We start from the raw sequence: 19024 nt of genomic DNA on the forward strand, positions 1-19024 counted from the left end.
CATACAAATTGTTACATATTCAAAATTTGTTATATTTTAGACTGCTAAGAAACCCTCTCTTTTGAATATTAGAAGAGGCAGGGGGAGACCAGGTGCCTCACAGCTGTGAATAATTTCTGTGGATCATCAGGTATTTAAGTTTGTATTAATACTATCCAAAACTAAAAATTAAAGGCATAGAATTTAAAATACTTAATGGGTCCATCCAAATGAAGTTAAAACTTTCAAAGGCCATACCTATGTTTTAAGTTATTTACCTTTAAACCCATCTCTCTATAATAATTTTTTACCAATTATAATAAAATTTCATATATACTGTACCATGGTGAGACCTGCCAACAATTAACATAGCTATAATAAATTTTTTTCTTCTTGAGGGGCAGTTTTAATAATAAAAACTGAAAAATCATATTCTTCAAATGAATGACTTTAACCAAAAAAAATCCAGTGTCCTGTAAGACATTTTATGATATATCATGGAGCTGAAACAATAAGCTCTGCAAACCTATGGATCACCTTAATTTGTGGTAAAAATTATCATAATCATAGTAAAGGTAACAAAATAACCAGCCATTCCCCCTTAAAGTGTTGCAATCAGGCCTCTCATTTTTTCTATATACTGTACTGTACCATAGGCAATTCATTCATTTAAAAAAAAATGTTACCTTGGGTAGGTTCAGCTAATGATGGCACTACCACACTGTAAAATTTTAGGGATACTCTAATTTGATGCTTTTGTTTTAAAAGTAATGAAAGCAAGCAAAATATACCATACTATACCTTGTTTTTCTCCAACAGGGTCGGATGTTTGAAGAGAAGGGTGAAGTGGCAGCTTTGATCAGTGAAGGTAGTAGTGTTGAACACGAATCTCCCCCTCCAACTCCTCCGACACGTCCAGATCCTGTTGCGTAGCTGTACCCCGGAGCTGCCCACATCCTTCGTTCACCTCGTCCACCCCAACACCCTTCACGTACACCCCGTGGGCAGCCTCGGAAAATTACTCATTCCCTTACCTCAAGACCCTACCCCAACCCCAAATCCAGTAAAGGCCACAGCATTGCTGTGTACTACCGGCCACATCCTGCTCATACCTCAACTGTGTGCCAAGAACCTATGATATAGGTATCCCTTCCCTATGTATTTATCCACAAAATCCCTTTTTTTACTTGTGTGTCATTCATTACATAGCCTGCCATTTAGCATATATTCTTTATCCTATTGTATACTGTAATTGCACTTACTTTTTAGAACACTTTCTGCATATTGTTTATATATCTTTTGGGTCACAGTTTCTTTTTACTCATGAAACTGGAAGCTAGAACAATAGGCATTCAGTGTTGTCTACCATACAGGTATCTTAAACTACCTTATCATCCCGCGTGTTCATCCTTCGGCTTCTTATCTGCAGAATAAGAAAGAAAGAAAAACTTGAAGATAGCGAAACGGTACCTTCCTTTCTTTTACCACAAGTTAGTTACAAAGTGACATGATATACGAGAATCCTGTGTTCCTAAGATTCTTGGGAGGTCATTTCAAACACTGTTCATTACATTACACAAAAAGAATATTCTGTCTAAATTAGAGCAAGAAAATCAGTGTATAGAGTAATGTTTTGGAACAGCATTGCTTACTGCTCAAACATTAACAGTAATTTACCTAAATAGCCAAAACTTTATCTGTGATATACAGTTTTTTTCTAAATTGTTAGCCACGTAAAAGTAGGCTTATACAGCATGTTATGGAAAACATTAATAATTGAAATATTTCATTCAAATAACTTTTAAACAGCTTACTTTAAAGTTTCTTGCACAAAGAAAAATGTACAATTCACATAAACAATTCTGAACTTCCTACTTTCCAAATCTTTCTATTCAAAACCATATCTTTCTGTTCAAAAAAGAAACTGCACTGTGTGATGCAAGAGTTTGTACCCTTGAAAGTAAATTTACTAAATCAAAGTACAAAAATAACAATAAAGTACCCTAACTTACAATTGCATATTGCTGATGCATGGCTAAAAAATTACCTTAAAAATATAACAAAACTCAAATGTTACTCGTAAAGAATTTTCAGTATTTTATTACGTCTCACGAAACTATAAAGCAGATGAAAAATCAGAGCAAAAATTAATAGGAATGGCTGAAGAACAAGGAAATAGAAGATAGTGACCTTGCATAAAACACTTACGATAAGCAATACTGTTCATGCCGGGAGAATGTAAAAGTGAGCAAAGAAAATGGATAATTAGTGCTGAATGGATGCGAACAATTTTTGATAGCTGGTGTTCCAACAAACATTCACTGATTCCATTTGAAATAAAAAAAATAGAGATTATGATTCCATTTGAAATAAAATATTAGAGATTGAACGCCCACCTCTGCCTCAATCCACGTGTAATAAGGGTAGAAAATCAAGGTGAAACAACACAAGAATCAGCTCTGATGTCTCTCCCCAACCCCTACGGGACCTTCTCAACCAGCATCAAACTAAGAATTACGAAAAGTGTCCTTTAAAACAAAGAAAAATCCAATGGTGATGGCTAATAATGGCAAACAAATGTGCTATGTACAGTAAATTATCCATTCAAACAAGGATATCCCACATCCAAAGACAAATTCTTGTTGTTGGCCATGATGTCACAGAAACCCAGAGGAAATCACGAGCACAGGAAAATTTGTACCCCTAAACAAACCACTAAGTCACAAAAGGGATAACAGACATCTTCAGGTTCCATAAAATGTCCCAGTAAAAAGAGGTTGGACTACCCTAGGGTGAGCAGAGTTAGTCTATCCCTAAAACAGTAGCATCAATCAAATAAAAATTCATAAATTTTGCTTAAACTTTGATATACATGATAACCCTTTAGCAGGTGAGGTAAACAAAGTGTCCTAGTCTAATTTGAAAAACTTCATATCTGCATCATATATATGGTGTAAAATATAGCACCTTCTATACCTTGGTTTTAGTTTGAAAATATAATTCACAGAGTATATCTGATCCAAATATTTCCCAAGAGGAGACTGATACATCAGACATAATGGACCACAAACACTGCCTTAGACTTCTACCTGCTGATAAAAATTAAGGACTTAACTGCAACAGCAATTAGTAATATTCTTTGTAAATCTGTTCTGCATGTCAAGTAACGAGTAAATTCCAAAACAGTTGCCAATGTGCATCACCACTTACACATCAGGTTTGCTATTCACCCAGTACAGTACCATTAACCAATTCTTCCCAAAAAGTTACTCAAATGCTTCCCGAACTGGGTTGAGATATCAAAAAACTCTAAACACTTAAGAGATACGTGTGAATCCAAGTCTCCAAAATTCAGACAATTATTTTAGGACAGCATTGATAGACAAAATTTTTTCACCCATACGTATCTTAATTTACATATAATCTCGATAATTTCATACATGCAAAAAAGCCCAATGAATTAGTTGCAAAAACAAAATAGATTTGCAGTAGCATTAATCTTGCTATAAAACTGGACCTGAATATGAAAAAAGTCTAGCTGGTAAATGTGATTATGTATAGCATTTTACACAGTAAAGACAGTGTTTGAAATACCTCAACTACAAATTGTACTAGAGTATTATCAAATGAAAAAACTGCAACACACATGACAAGGCACTTAATTTTAGCAAGAAAATTCTGTGTAAAATAATAACCGCTGAAAAGAAATATTTTTTAATAAGTACGTACGGAAATAACTGAATTTATGGTAATGGAAAGGATGAAGACGATTTTTTAATATTAAAAAGGTAACATTTAGTACCAATTAAATAAGGGATAGTTTGTAAATAGTTTTTATTTACTGTAATGTCTTGAACATAGATGGTGCCACAACACATGAAGCAGAGAATAGGATATAATATATAAGACTGTTGTATAGCCAGAGGTTAATGTACGAACTATAAAATGAAGCTGTTTGTGCCATAAAAAGAGACAGGATAAAGCTTGTGAAGCAATGTGTTATACCTATTATTAACTAATATATAATCTAATTAGCAATAAGCAAACTGTTATAGTCACTGACCACTTGAAAATTTACAAAAATTGCAGAGAGTATTATCTTGAAAGGTGTAATATATGCTGTCAAAGTACTTTCTTCTGAAAAAATTGTCTGGCAATTTGGAGCAAAAATTACAAACTTAAAATTGAGATCTGAACAGTACCTTGGCAGACTATTTGGGAGATCTAAAATGCAAGTGTCGTTAGAACAGTCAGCCATCCCCCAGTGAAACTGTGTAATGCAACTATTGCCTCAGTCACTAGTGCCTGTGGATATTGGGCTCCAACAGGCTTCACCACAGAACTGACGTTAAGCTCAGTATTTTTATTTAATTCATAATTCTACATAATACACCAGTAAGTTCATCTTAGGTTCCATGTTTTTTACATGTAATCCTTTATAAAATCCACTTACATCAGACATATGATAGAACTGTCACTTTCCAATACGTATCGTGTTCATAAATTGCACTGGCCTTAGGAAACAAAACCATAAAATTTACCTTCAAAAGTGTACCAGCCCATTTTAATCTTTACTTTAATTAGGATTCTCTCATTTATCCAGATACTCTTTTCTTAATACAGTCATATATGATCTCTGAGGGGAGCTAGCTCTATGAACTATAAATACTTCCAAAAACTTAAAAGAATATAATTAGCTCTCTTACCAAACAGAACTTATATGTAATATATAGTACATATATTAGTGTTGAATTATTTTAACCACCTTATGTTCAAGATAAAATGTCATTCATTATTTAAGTGCCAATTCTCAATCCTTTACTTTTGTATGGTTTGTTTTATAAGGTAACTACAGTACTAGGTTTAATTGCTGTATGTATTACATTCTTTTTCTGGTCCCTTTCCTCCTACAAATGCAACTTTAAAGAGAGAATGGGTTGGTGTGATTACCTGTAATGAATATCTACATACATTATAAATTTCTTGCCATCAGTTAGGCTAAGCAATACCTACGTTTGATAATCAGACACATGCTGACGTCAGCTGGTACTTTAATCATCTTATTATCAATCAGCAGTGCCATCACTAGGCTCTGATAACCTTTTTTTGGGCATCTAATCAACTGGTTGACTTCCTCTACATTCAGTAATATGTACGTTATTCTTTTTCCAGCTCAGTCATTCACCCCTTCCATCCCTCTTGTCATTGGGCTCAATAACTTAGGATGCTAATGATAAGTAGTTCCTCTTAACCAAGACCCCAAAATATTTAAATTTAATATTACTGGCAGCCAAATCCCCATTTCCCATGAGGAAGGATTGCAATCCTTGATAAGCTAACATTTAGTCTCAGTCTCAAACAGTCAAGTTATCCTACAGCATAGAGATCATCTCGGCTAAATACAGTACAGTAAAACCCCCGTATTCGCAGGGATGCATACCACACCCCCACGTGAATAGCTAAAATCCGTGAATACTTAAACCCCTCTAAAAATACTAAGAACTGCCTATTTTGATAGTTTAAACACAAAAAAAAAAATCCCTCTGAAAATCTTTATACCTGAGTATTTTAATAGTTTTATCACAAAAAGTGCATTTAGTCATGAAAATAATATGAAAATACAGTAATTAGTGAATATTTCTCAGTGAAAAATACCGCAAATGGGCAAATTTTCCGCGAATAATGGGTAGATACATTCCACAGAGAAATCCACGAATACGTGAGTCCGCAAATAGTGAGACCGCGAATGCGGGGGGTTTACTGTATACAGTACTTTATTTTTCTAACAACTAGTCATGATTGGAATAATTTTTACATAAAAGTATACCAGCGATGCCCAGATTTTCTTTATTTCAACAAACAATACATTCCAGCACTTGTTTCCAATCCAAGTCTCCTTGCAAAGAACATATCTGCTGAAAATAAAAAAGCCTCTTGATTGCCACATTAATGAATATTGAAAACTATTTTCCACTAAGGTCAAAAGGGTCAAGGCTATCAACAGAAATTCTCAAACATCAGCCCACTACAATGACCTAGTCAGCCACAACCCCACAAATAGGTGACCTTTTAATTTTATAAGAAACCCTAGCCAAACCTCAACAACCAATAACTCATGGCATTGAGATATTTGAGATTTATGAGGCCTCTTACAGGGCTACATAGGCCTTTCTTCCTCTTATGCTAAGCCTCTGAGTACTACTATGTCAAGGTACCTCTCGCCTTCAACTCCTCCTTCCTTGAAGGAATTTTATTTCCTAACCTATTTTCTGTTCTACTTTTTGGGTTGACCATTTCCTACTTTACCCTTTTGCTTCAAACACTTCAGTCTACTAACTCCACTTGTAAGCATACATGGTATGCTTTATTCATCGTACTGTATACTGAATGAATAACATTAAAATGCATTTTTTAGATAACTATTTGCCAGCTTCCAGTTGAAACCTTACACTTACTACCTCCCTGATTCAAAGAGCTTTTTAAATGAAGTCAACCCTCAAATACAGTTCAATCTCTTGTTATTAAATTCAAAATAACCATTATACTTAAGCCTTCAATAAACAGCTAAAAGATTAAGAGTTAAACTAACCTGAGAGGTTAAATAGGAACAAGTCTGGTAATTTTTTTAATCTGGTGATGCTCAAAACTTCTCAAAAGGGGCTAGCTGACTGGCTATTGACATTTTAATTTTTATGGAATGGTTCTTTGGAAGAAATTGCATCCAGGCCCTAGACAGGTTAGTCATGCACAGGGTTTCCCTAGATTAATATAATGGCAAGGGTATGTTGTTCCACTATTATTATTAACTTATCATGGTATAAATTCCCATTCTAGTTAATCCTCTTGTATCGCCGTACCTGAATACTGTAAACGATTAAATTTCTCTCTACACGTCAGTGACTTCAAAGCCTGAAATTGCTCACAAGTTTTATTCAGGAAATGCTGGGTCCCAACAGGAGCAAAGACTAAGGCATTTACCTTGTTGAGAATAAATGCTACTGAATAATGTACATAAACAATTTTTGGCAGAACAGAAAACATAAGAGGTTAGAAAACTTAACTGTAAACTGTACGGTAGTTATGAAAAGTTCACTGTTAAATATATTTTTCTCATTTGTCACATACATTAACAATAGAGGTTATTTGTGCATTTTTGTAAATACTCTACAAACAAAGGAATTAGAAGCCTTTCATCCACGTGTAAACATGAAAAGATATTTATTATTTTTATAAATATCTTATTGGTGATAAATACTTAGTTTCATTCAATTGGACAAAGCAGTGCTGAGGTTAAAAAATGTTCAAAGTTGTACATTAGGAAACTGAACTCTTTGTAAGTTCCTTAATCGACTGACTGTAAATGAACATATCTGTACTGTAGTTCCTTACTCTCATACATACAATAATTGGTACATTGTTAAAAATGGGATTGGAGGATACTCTGCATTGTAAAACCATATACTACTGTATACTGATTTCACCGTTGCTTTTTTTTTTAAATTTCCAAAATATTACAGATAATATGCAATCTAATTATGGTAATTTCAAATCACTGTCTTGTATGCAAGCACTCTGGTTTTGGAAAATCTGCTACTGTATCAAAATATCATTTGGATATTTTCATAAGGAATCTGTTACGAAATTACACGAACACTCATGAGCTTGTGGCCGAAGAGCTGTAACAAAAAAAAGCAGCTTTCTTGTATCATAGACATTTTAGTTGTGAAACCTTTAATGTTGTACAAATTTTGCTCATGTGTGACTACTAATAAAACGTGGTCTGACAGTGCTGTACATGAAAATACTGTATATTATTGTGATTTTACAAACAACCTGAGTTAATATGCTAAGTGAAAGTGATCAAATTCCACAAATTCTGGAAGATTCTGTTACTTGTTAATGACTGAGGTCAGGATGAATTCTCCATTGTTGGAACGAATTCTCCACTGCAGGATAAAGGAGTCCACATAGCTGGACGGAAGTTCTGCATGTAGGGTGATAGAACCATATGTAGGTAGTTAAACGCAAACATATATTTTCATTAGAACAAGGGTTTAAGAAATGCTCATAGATATTTTGGTCAGTATTGCATTGAAATGCCTCATTAGTCTAGTACTGTAATCAAAGGAGGTGATTTTTAACTACATTATTTGTGGTTAAGAGGTTCTTAGGCATATTCTGTTGGTATCAAACTAGTTTGCTGTGTACACTCTTGGTTGCACTTGATATGACTTGCAACTCCAAGACTAAAGACATTTTGCAAATAGTTTGCTGGTCAGAAAGCAATCCCATGGATTCAACCTCTTCTGCAGCTCCTTTACATATACTACACTGGTTTGCTTAAGTTGGAAATGACAAAGTAGTCATGTTACCTGTAACCTAGTCTTTTAAACACAATCTTGTTTGATGCCAGTGAAATGCATTTCTAGCATAATAAGGTTTTATCTCTGATCAAATAGAAGGGTATTATTTATAAGGGATGACGTTTGACACGGATAGAAGAGATTATTTTTTCACAAGGTCCTTCAGATGTTACATGTGATTTTAAGTAAATCCTAATACTATTAATGCAACTTCCTATTGTAAATTGTGCAATACATTTCTTTAATTGGTAAAACTGATACGACATGTGGTACTGTATGTTAATTTGCCTCTGTTGATGAAGCACTGCAAAATAATATCCTTAAGGGCAACTGTTTACTTTGCCCTTCAACTTATTTTTCTAACAAATGACACCATGAAAAAGTTCTAAATCTTAGCCGACTCAAGTGAGAACATCAGTCTTTGCTTGCTCGAGAATGATCCAAGTTGGAGAAAAGCCACTGGAAGTTGCTCGTGTGATCAAAGATTGAATTAAAATCTATGGTTTATGATTAAATCTTCAACAAAGGAAAGGTATAAATTGCACCGTAGATTTGAATGACACCTACTTGATCAAGGCTTCGTAACTACTCATGCATGAATGCACCCAACCCCGACCCTAATTTTAATTGGAAAGTGCCATTTCAGGGGACTTGGGTTTCGAGCTTATGGTTTCTTAAAAATAAGGATATATGGTGGTTTTATGATTTTGCAACTACAATCGACTGTAATTATAGTTTGCCTTAGCGTGACTATTTAGGATTTTACATGACAGCCCTAATAAATATTTTTGATTTTCTTCTGCACAGTTTCATATTAACTGAAAATGGGATAGGATTTTAAAAAATTGCCTAGAATCCTAATGTCCTATATTACATTTCGTAATTTTATTTAATTAATCTTTTTACTGTAGTTACAAAGTCATAAACCCACTGACTGTTATGACTCGTCTGAAGGCTACTTATCATCATAGGCATTAGACTTTTTGTCGATGGGAATATTTCATATTATATTGTACATACTTAGAAGGAATATTTGTTAAAACTACTAAAGCACAACTAAAGCTCACCAATATGTAAGTAAATATTGTACTATTAATTTTTTATAACTATGACAATTTATTTGCAAATATTATTTGGACTGGAGAGAACAAAAATAGGGTATTCCTAAAGCAGCAAACCTAACTTTGGCATGAAACATAAGTTAAAATTGATAGTAGTTATTCTTGTGAAAAACAGTCTCAGAACACAGAAGTTGCTCTTTAGAATTACTGTTAGTCATTAAGTGTTATAAAGTAGGTCATATCCCTAACAGCTGCCGCTACAATTATTCCCTTTTTAAAAGTGTTATCTTTAGTAAGAAGCTGTTGGTGCTTTGCTGTGTGAAATGCACCCCAATTTTCTACTGTACATCGAAAAAGGTTTGCTGCTGAAAAAATATTGCCCTTTTGCCCAGAATATGGTGTCTAATAGTGATTATAAGTTAAGAAAATTTATAAAGACAAGAATAGGCTTTATCAGAACTACGATCCATTGCTAATAATTTCCGTAATATTTCACTCTTGATTTACATTGTCATTATCACTTCTGATTTGTAAATTTTACACGGCTTCAGAATATAGGAATTTCTTTTACTGACAATAGTATTTTGAGTAGGTACAGGTCAACTCATAGTACTGCCAATTCCCATGTTATTACATGGTGTTCATAAAAATCACTACATCCACAACTTAAGCTTAATCTGCAATATGACTCACCTTTTATAACATTCTTAAGTCTAGGAGTGTGGTTTGCAGCAATAGTACCCAACTTTTAATAGTTCTATTTTATAACTCAAAAAGACCATCAGAAACTAATTTTTCCATAGAGCAAACAAATGTGTATTCCAACTAATGGGAACCACTGCTCCAGACCATGCTGTACGGAATGTCAACTGAAGTAATGCGAATTGGCAATTAGACCTGACCAGAACCATTTCAACTTGATATCAAAACATTAAATGGGGTTTCTTTTACCGGGTGTTTTGATTCTCGGTTACAAATACTGTACCGTAGTTAGTTTACCTTGAAATTGGAGTGCTACTTATATGCAGTTTGGTTTCAATGCTCAGACTAGTTGAAATCCCCTACATACTGTTAAGGACATCTTACTTTTAAATCTTTACGACTGAGAATAACCTCAAATCTGCTGTTAAAAGGTTTTTTTTGTTCAGGTTAGAGCAAAATAGACTTCACCACAGCATCTTCAATAAGAATACAGTTTAACTTTCCTAACATGCTACACAAGTACTCATTCTGTAGTTTTCCTCAAAATATCTTTTCTTGTTTTTATCAAAGCCTGAATAACACTGATTTATTCACAACAACAGTATTTAATGCATTATGCTTTGCAAACCCAAATTCCATTACAATAACACAAACTATAACACCGTACTTGGCTACCACTATTATTTATGCCATAAAAGAAATTTGTCATTACAATTACTGTACAGCACTTTATCAATTTGTAAAAATAGTGACACACCTCATTCTGGTCAGTAAAATTCAATTTCAGATCCAAAAGGTCTAACTGACCCCAAAGCTGACTGATTTTCTCTGAGCTATGTTCAAAATCAAAGCTGAGCATAACTGGAGTGTCACTCTCTTTCATTCATCTTTTAAAACATGTTAGATTTGAATGATGATTCTATTCTTGCAAGGACTAAATAATTTTTAATATTACTTACTTTAAAAGAATTATATTACCATTTAGTCTGAGCCCTTGGACACCAAACTACATATAATGAATAGAAAATCTCACATTTTCTAAATATAAGTTGTAGTATTTTGCTTCTAGTGTATAAAAAAAAGTGTTATAAACATATTTTACACATTTACTTTAATTTATAGACCTGAAACTAGCTAAAAATACCAACCTTTTAATTTGCAAATTGAAGATTATTTAGAGAATGTCAGATGTTCTGTTTGCAGTGCGGGTGATAAAGAAGTTTTTTTTTTTTTTCAATGTTGTGACAGAGGAATTTTATTCCAATTCAAGACGCTTATCATGCCTAATTATAAGGACTTATATTGTAATCTGTTCGTTGAAGAATAATAGATCTTGTATAACCTTGATGTCCTAACAAATAAAGGATATTTTCCATGTACCATATATCGTTGTAGTGTCATATATTAATAAGTATTATCATGTTAATGTATGGAGTGGTGAGCTTTGACAATAAAAAAAAAATGTGTAGGAAATCAATACTGTATTCAGATTTCACAGATACTGATGTCATTTGAGACAATGCCAAAATGCAGAGAAAAGTGTTAGTGATCCAGCAGTTAAGCAAGTTCACATGCCTGATAACATTATATTAAAAGCGGTTCAAGATCTCCCCATTGACAGTTTAATCTCCGGGCAAAACATACGTTGACATCAAAGTTGTAACTGTAAAATCTGACCTTTTCAATTTAGTGTATTTGGAATGTTGTTTATTTCACACAACACTCCTGTTTCTAGTTCACTCGGAAATTCAGACGTGGCCAATTACGCATATCTTGGCAGTGAAATCACCTAGTCTTAGCAAGAGTGGATAGTTGTGGGATAAATATCAACATCAGTTTGTTATCACGATGCATCCCTAAACTGTCTCTTTAAGTACAGTAATAGGCTCACTACAATATCACTGACACCAAATTACATCCGGTATCCGTACAGTACTTTGTCTGTATGTTATCATAAGAGTGACAATTTCTGTCAATTTTGCTGGGAAAATTTAATTGTTTTGGCACGCTAAATGCTATTCACAAAGACCATTCTTCATTTTTCAACTTTACAAATCTGAATGCCTTCTGTCGATAATATTGATGATGTCATGACTAATCATACATTTATTTTTCTAAAATCAACTGAAAGCTGTTACTTTCCAATTTAATTACCTTACAAATAGAAACCTTGTACTGAACATATTCTGCTTTTGCAATTGGCTGGCAGCTCTGCATATAATAATAATACAGTAATAATAATAATAATAATAATAATAATAATTATAATAATAATAATGGAACTAGTTACTGACCATGTTCAAGATACAAAAGGCCTAATCTGCCATCCCAAATTTTCTATAACAGTTTATTTTCTTGTTCCAAGTAATTTCTTCAACAGTGAAAATACAAATTTATAAGGAAAGGAATCGAAAAGAACTTCCAAGCGTTATTTGCTAATCAAAGGGTGCTGCAAATTCCTGAATATTCATACTGATGCAAGACCGTAAAATGCTAACACCAAGGCACAATAAAAACTATTAGTATTTTCCCAAGAAATCAGTGACAAATATCAAAACTTGCTTTTCATGACTGTATAAAACACTCTTTGATGCATCCAGACACTGTACTGGTAAGTGGGATTTCCTTACATAAAGGTCACCAGTCATGTACACAATACTTCACATATAAATGCATACAGACAAGATAAAAAAAAAAAAAAGCAAAACAAGTTGTGCAAGCACTATCTCCTCGACTTTCTACCCTACAATAACAAGAAGCAACTGTCAAAAAATGTTTAAAACCAAAGTAGAATAGGCTGTTTCGATGGCACAAGAAGCAATGCATACATGCACAATTCATGTTATTAGGGGATATGCTCTATTCATATTTACAAACAATTTAACGGTTGCAAATGTTGTCAGCACAGCAATTTTTCTCCCCTATGTTGACAGGGTATATACTACTCTAACTTTGTGGTAATGGTAATCACTTTGAAGTCTAAGGCTCACTCGAGCATGGGCAGCCATAACTCGGTGTTATGTTTCATTTCCTTAAATGTTTAAGGTATTATTCAGCACAGCTGACTTAATAGCTTAGAGGAAAACATAGTTAAGGCATGTTTATTTGTCTCGTAATATTTAACTTCTATAGCCCCGTGAATTTTTGTAATAGTGACACCTAAACAATGGTTTTTGGTGATATAACAAATTATTTAAGGGAAAAGCAAGTCAAACTTATGCACACACCCATATCCGCTTCATGTGATGAAGTTGTGAATACATTGTAACTGGTTATAATTGTCATTTGTGTAAAACTGAAAAAAATGTGTTATATTGTATAAAAGAGGTACATACGTATTGATAATCTAGGTTCGTTCTTTTTAAGGAAACTTTCTGTAAAATGGGTATATACTTTGTGAACAAATAATTTCATACATAATATACAAGGCTATACTGGTTTTATCATTTTTAAGTCTATTTTTAATATTCCAGTTAATGAATACAAACTAAATATGAGCACGAAGTCAGTTTCTACTTGTATTTTCTGGAAACTGAGTGGTCAACAACCTAATACTTTACGAAAAACTTCATTCCACAAATACTGTATTTTGGTAGTGATAAAAAATGTACAAACTTTAATGTTACCACAAATCTGTTGAAAAGAAACATGAAGAATAATTTTCCACTAAACATACATTCCGCTACTGAATAAAACTTAGTTGAGAGGCTAGCTGATAAATACATGGCCATTTCCACAGTTTCCAAAGCAGTACACATGAGGCTACACCTAACAAAATACCCCTATCAACACATGTATACTTATTTACAAATACTGTAAGTTAATGCTGACACTTGCAATAATGAATAAATCACATAAATCATGTAAAATTACCAGGATGGTTAACTATGATCTCATAATTTGTCGCCTAAAAAAAAAAAAAAAAAGACTACATTACCTTCAGATTAAAATTCTGAATCCGAAATATAAACACATGAGTATTTGATGCACATTTTAACTTATGAAATCTAGTTCCAGAACATAAAGATATTATTTGCGACACTTTATTCCAAACAACACTGGATTGCAAGGTTAAATAAAATTTCCTTAAGAAATAATGTCTGAAGGTTCTAAATTTTTTTTATTTCTTTACGAACTGATTTTAAGAGATTGTAACGTGACCTACTAAATTTAATTAAACACTTCCAGTTCAAGTAATCCTTCAAGTGCGAGTTTAAGCACATGCTGTTTAAACCATCACAATGAGTTAAAATTTAGCATAACTTTAACCATAATTCCAAGTCATATTTCTCAACAAATACAACTGGTCTGAAGGATTTGTTTGTACAGTACTGTACATGATGATTGAGAATCGTAGCTGGACAAAGTTAAAGGAGTTGGACTACTAAGTGGGAAACAACCAAGTGAGAAGTGAAAGGTCAAAATAAGCAAAACTAGGACCAAAGGAAAACTGCAAAGAACCTCCAGTATTGCCTACATGTGGCACTCAAAAGCACCCTGAGGGCAATATCTTCTACGGGGAAGAAAACTGATAAGGTGGTGGCAATATGCTCCTCCATCCTTTTAATGGCATTGTGTCTTCTTTCATAAGACATTGATTTCAGCGGTGCTCAGTTAAGGAGAGAGACATCACTCCAGTCATTAGTACTGTACAGGTAATTAGGCAGGCAAAAAATTAATAATAATAAAAACAATATTAACGTTTTGATCCCCAATTTAAAATACCTGTAAGCCCCAATGGTATTTAGGCAAATAGTCTTCCCTAGATATCTGTTGTAACACCCTCAACAATGTCCCAAAATCTCTACAGCAGTGTTAATATAATATCTATGGTGGCCAGGCAGAGCATTTTCAAGGTATAAATCTGATTTTATTACTTACCAATAATTGAGGGCACTGTTGTCAATCACCCTCTTTTCCACCTAACTGCTAATGGTCTGAAGGGGTTAGCATTCAAGTCTGATCTCTTCCCAAGTCTGAAAAAGATTGAAAACTTTTTAAAAATCTGGCTTTGTACTGTAATGTTACGAAAGCAACTTTAACTAAAAATTTAATATGACAAGGTCTATGCCAATTTTTAGTAAAAATAATTGAATGATAAGCTAGAATAACTGGCTTCTACGGGGATTGATATGAAATCTTAATGAGGAATTAACAGAGAAAGTATGTATCCTACACCTCAGTGCTACCATACTGTGACATAGCAACGTGCTTTCTTCTCTATCGACAGTACGGTAGAGTACTTTAATCTTCACCAAAGCCTCCCACACCATGTGATGCAAAGGGCCCTCAAATAATCAACACTAATGCCAAACTGACCCTGACAGCATCACTGGCGGAATGCAAAACTGTTAAGCATCGCACAGCGTCCAAGAAATAGTATATAAGGCACTTGGGATAAAAATTATTGGGAGTAATTCATGGAGCATGGTTCCATTTCCATCTAAAATATCACAAGGATTTTAAAAGTGAGTTATAAATTCTTTTACATATTATACTACACCACATCTTTTATTACTGTACACATATACAATGCACAAGTGCTTAATAAAGCACTCAAATCTGATTGCTTATTGGACATACGGAAATGAATGCCAGTATTTACACGGTCCCGAATGTTTAAACAAGCAGACGAGTTTCTTTAATTTCGTCTAATCTATCACTTAAAACACTGACAATGGGTGTATAAACCTTTTGTATAACTTAATATATTTTTCCTTACTAGTTCAGTATACAATATTGCACTTTTACAGTTGTTTAGAACTTTGTCATGTAAGTTTATTATGATTACAGAAATAGTTAAAATGAAAAAATGTATCAAATGAAAACAACTCATCATAAATTGTTACTTTTTTTTTACAGCTTTTGCCTAAATCTTGTGTTATTCAGTATATTTCATAAGTTCCAGTAACATTCAAAGACATTCCAAATACTTAGGTTAATAAGAGGAATAATTGCAGCAAAGTCTTACCACACATTATCACACAAACAAACGGTACGAAAAAAAAAAAAAATTCTGGTTACCTCATTATCTTTATACACATTTCCCCCCAATCAAAATAATTCAAGCATCAGGCCTTGATTCCCGAGAAAAGCTTTCCTTGGGAGTTCCTCAAAATTCGACAGTAGTTTTGTGCGTTCTATGTGCGAAAGCCTACATTTGAATGGCCCGCTTTCAAAAGACCAGGTTTCTCGAGCAATCAAGGCCCCCCCCCTGGAAAAAATGCTTAGCGACCGCGGTTAAACCACTCTGTGTTATGTAAGGATATGGGTACCTCACCTGCACATACAAGATTGGAATTTCAATCCCACTCCACAATATTCTCAACCTTCCCGTCTATACTTATACACATGCGTTGTATTGTATGTTACATGCTTTACACCAGACCCCAGAAATCTGAAACATAAGCTTGAGTGAGGAAGAGGTCTCAATCATTAGTAGAAGGTGCTGATCCTCTGGCAGCCAATCAGCTTTTAGAGAGATATATATATATACATATATTTTTTTTTAGGACTCATCACCTCTCAAGTGATGTTTTAGAACCTGAGGTGTAAACTGCTCATAGAACAATATACTTTTTGTATGCTAATATTCAAACGCTGTTTTCTTACCCTTTTAAAATGTATCGAGGCTGTGATTCATGAACTGCATGAATTACTGTTATTATCATTATTCAGATGAACCCTATTCATATGGTACAGGCCCACCAAAGGGGCCACTGACTTGAAATTCGAGCTTCCAGAGAATCTTATGGTGTTCATTAGGAAGAGAAGGTAAAGGGAGATACAGAAACAAAAAAAGATTGCAATTATTAAAAAGATAAAAAATAAATTAATAATGTATTAAAATGCAAGGGGAATAGCATTAGGGTAGTAATGCTTTGCATCTTTGCTTGAACTTTTGAAGTTCCAATTGCACAACACAAAATTAAAATTAAAACGGCTACATCGTACTAAGACGATATTTTTTAAAGCTCCTGCACCCAGTAAGATCTAGGTGATAACTAATGTCACCCACATAAAGAGAAGCCTATCTCAGTTGCTAAAAAAATCACTTTGTAACAATCTGAAGATCAGTGATATATGCAAATATATGTAAAAAACAAAAATCCTTGGCTTTACTGATCAACGATGAGAATGAGCTTTAGAAAGTTGCAACATATAAATCAAAAGTCAAAACATAAGAAACTGTAATTATTAATAAATACTCACCAAATTTTTGTCTCAACATTGTACTTTCTTCTCCCAGCCAATGTTTCCCACGCCCCCAGAGGGACGAACGTAAGCAAAGATGAAGTCAAAAATGTTGTTGTTCGAGAAGAAACTATCTTGCAACATGATAAGGTTTTCTGTCTTGGACACCCTTTCTGAAAAAAAAATTATATAAAGTACTAGTGGTTTACCTCATAATCACGGACTCTCCTTTGCATAAAATGGTACATGATTCTTAAGTCTATACAATAGTACCAAGTTTCCCCATTGACAGAAATTTTTGTGAATGTTTGATTGATTAAACTTCAGAAAAGCCTACTGCTCAAATATATTACATTAATGTACTTGAAGTATTCGTTTTCCCCCAACTTCAATTTTGAAATACTTTACTGTATTTCAGCTACAGTATACAAGAATATATTTCTTATAAATCTACCTGGTTTTAGGTTCTATGTAAACTAGTTGAAACTGGATTGCCAACTTTACAAAGAAAATATTGCACTGGATAAAAAAAAATTCCAAGAAACATGTTACTAACACGTTCAAAGTAATCTTATCATTATTTCAGAAGTCAATTATTAATGCATTCGCTTTATTTTATTTCTGATGAAGGCCTCCGCCGTTACCCAAGTTCATTTCAAAATGTCCTGTTTATTATTAAATTAGGGTAATAAACTAAATCCTAAAAATGCCAAACTATAGCTTAAAGATCCAATTTGTTATATTAAGATCCACATAATTCAGCTACCGTATCGACAATATTGGCTAAGAGCATACCCCATATAATAGGGACTGGGACTATAATGCTTGATGTGCCCTTCATAAAGATTATCCATTATTTGATGAGCACTTTCCTTTTCAAATAATAAGGAAAACACTCCCACACCCCCCTTTTTTTATCTAAAGCCATCCTATATATAAGTTATAGAGGCAAACAAGATTAGGCTGAACAGAACCTCATAAGGTCTAAGGAAAACAGAGAGAAAATCTAATAAATAAAAAGCATACTTGAACTTTAATTAGTTGCTAAGATGTTGGATGCTAACAGCGGAGAGCAACTGCATATGCCGTCAATCAAGGAGGTAAATTCTAACAATCATGAAAACTAAATATTGATGATTGGCCTTTGGCCTAAATTCTACATTTTAATCCAATCCAGTCTTATTGATGGAAACTAATACAGTAATCTATATGGTAACAATACGGTTAATATGACTATTTACACATCGCGACACTTATATCATGTAAAACCGAATGTTATTTCCAGGCTCTATAGACTTTGGTTATTTCAAAAGGGACAAACGAATGCGTCGGAATTCGTAATGAAGGAAAGAGCTACGCAACATCCCTTCAAATTGACTTTCAACAAGTGGATATCCTCTATGTAGGAGCGGAAATTCGCCGAAGAAAAGGCGTGGAATGGACATCCCAGTGAGGGTGCCTAATGAGTGTGACTCACGCTATATTATGTTAGTAACACTATGTGGTGAAGAGAGAAAGATTGTCTTCGGTGTCCATGCAGAGCTGTCATGGCCATGTAGGTACTTGTGGTAAACACACTGACGGAGAAACGGGAGGGAAAGAAACAGGACAATAAAGGAAGATATAGAGAAACACAAGACCCACAATTACAAAATTCTAAACAATGTGATTTTACAGAAGCGACTGTGAACGGACAAAGTCCCTTGAAATTTTTCTTCGAAACTG

General features: G+C 33.8%; 1 protein-coding gene and 1 long non-coding RNA gene across 11 annotated transcripts in view; one reads left to right on the forward strand and one right to left on the reverse strand.

Annotated features, from left to right (window-relative positions):
* Lrp4 (LDL receptor related protein 4) overlaps positions 1-14912 on the forward strand; it is a 409566-nt gene extending 394654 nt beyond the window's left edge. For both annotated transcript variants that reach the window (XM_067129617.1, XM_067129618.1), the window contains one exon: positions 799-14912. In XM_067129617.1, the coding sequence (XP_066985718.1) occupies positions 799-912 (114 nt within the window). In that variant the 3' untranslated portion in view covers positions 913-14912. The remainder of the gene's footprint in view (positions 1-798) is intronic.
* The window catches only part of LOC136853703 (uncharacterized), a 41535-nt gene that overhangs the window by 4042 nt on the left and 18469 nt on the right, over positions 1-19024 (reverse strand). For 2 of the 9 annotated variants that reach the window (XR_010857532.1, XR_010857529.1), the window contains exons 2-5: positions 17318-17472; positions 14987-15081; positions 5795-5891; positions 781-1402 (exon numbers count right to left, since the gene is read on the reverse strand). This is a non-coding gene — a long non-coding RNA (uncharacterized lncRNA). Of the gene's footprint in view, positions 1-780; positions 1403-5794; positions 5895-14986; positions 15082-16385; positions 16503-16717; positions 16854-17317; positions 17473-19024 lie in introns of all 9 variants that reach the window. The other 7 variants (XR_010857530.1, XR_010857533.1, XR_010857531.1 and 4 more) reach the window with 7 other exon arrangements.

This window comes from Macrobrachium rosenbergii, chromosome 27 (assembly GCF_040412425.1).
Source record: "Macrobrachium rosenbergii isolate ZJJX-2024 chromosome 27, ASM4041242v1, whole genome shotgun sequence".
Taxonomy (NCBI): domain Eukaryota; kingdom Metazoa; phylum Arthropoda; class Malacostraca; order Decapoda; family Palaemonidae; genus Macrobrachium; species Macrobrachium rosenbergii.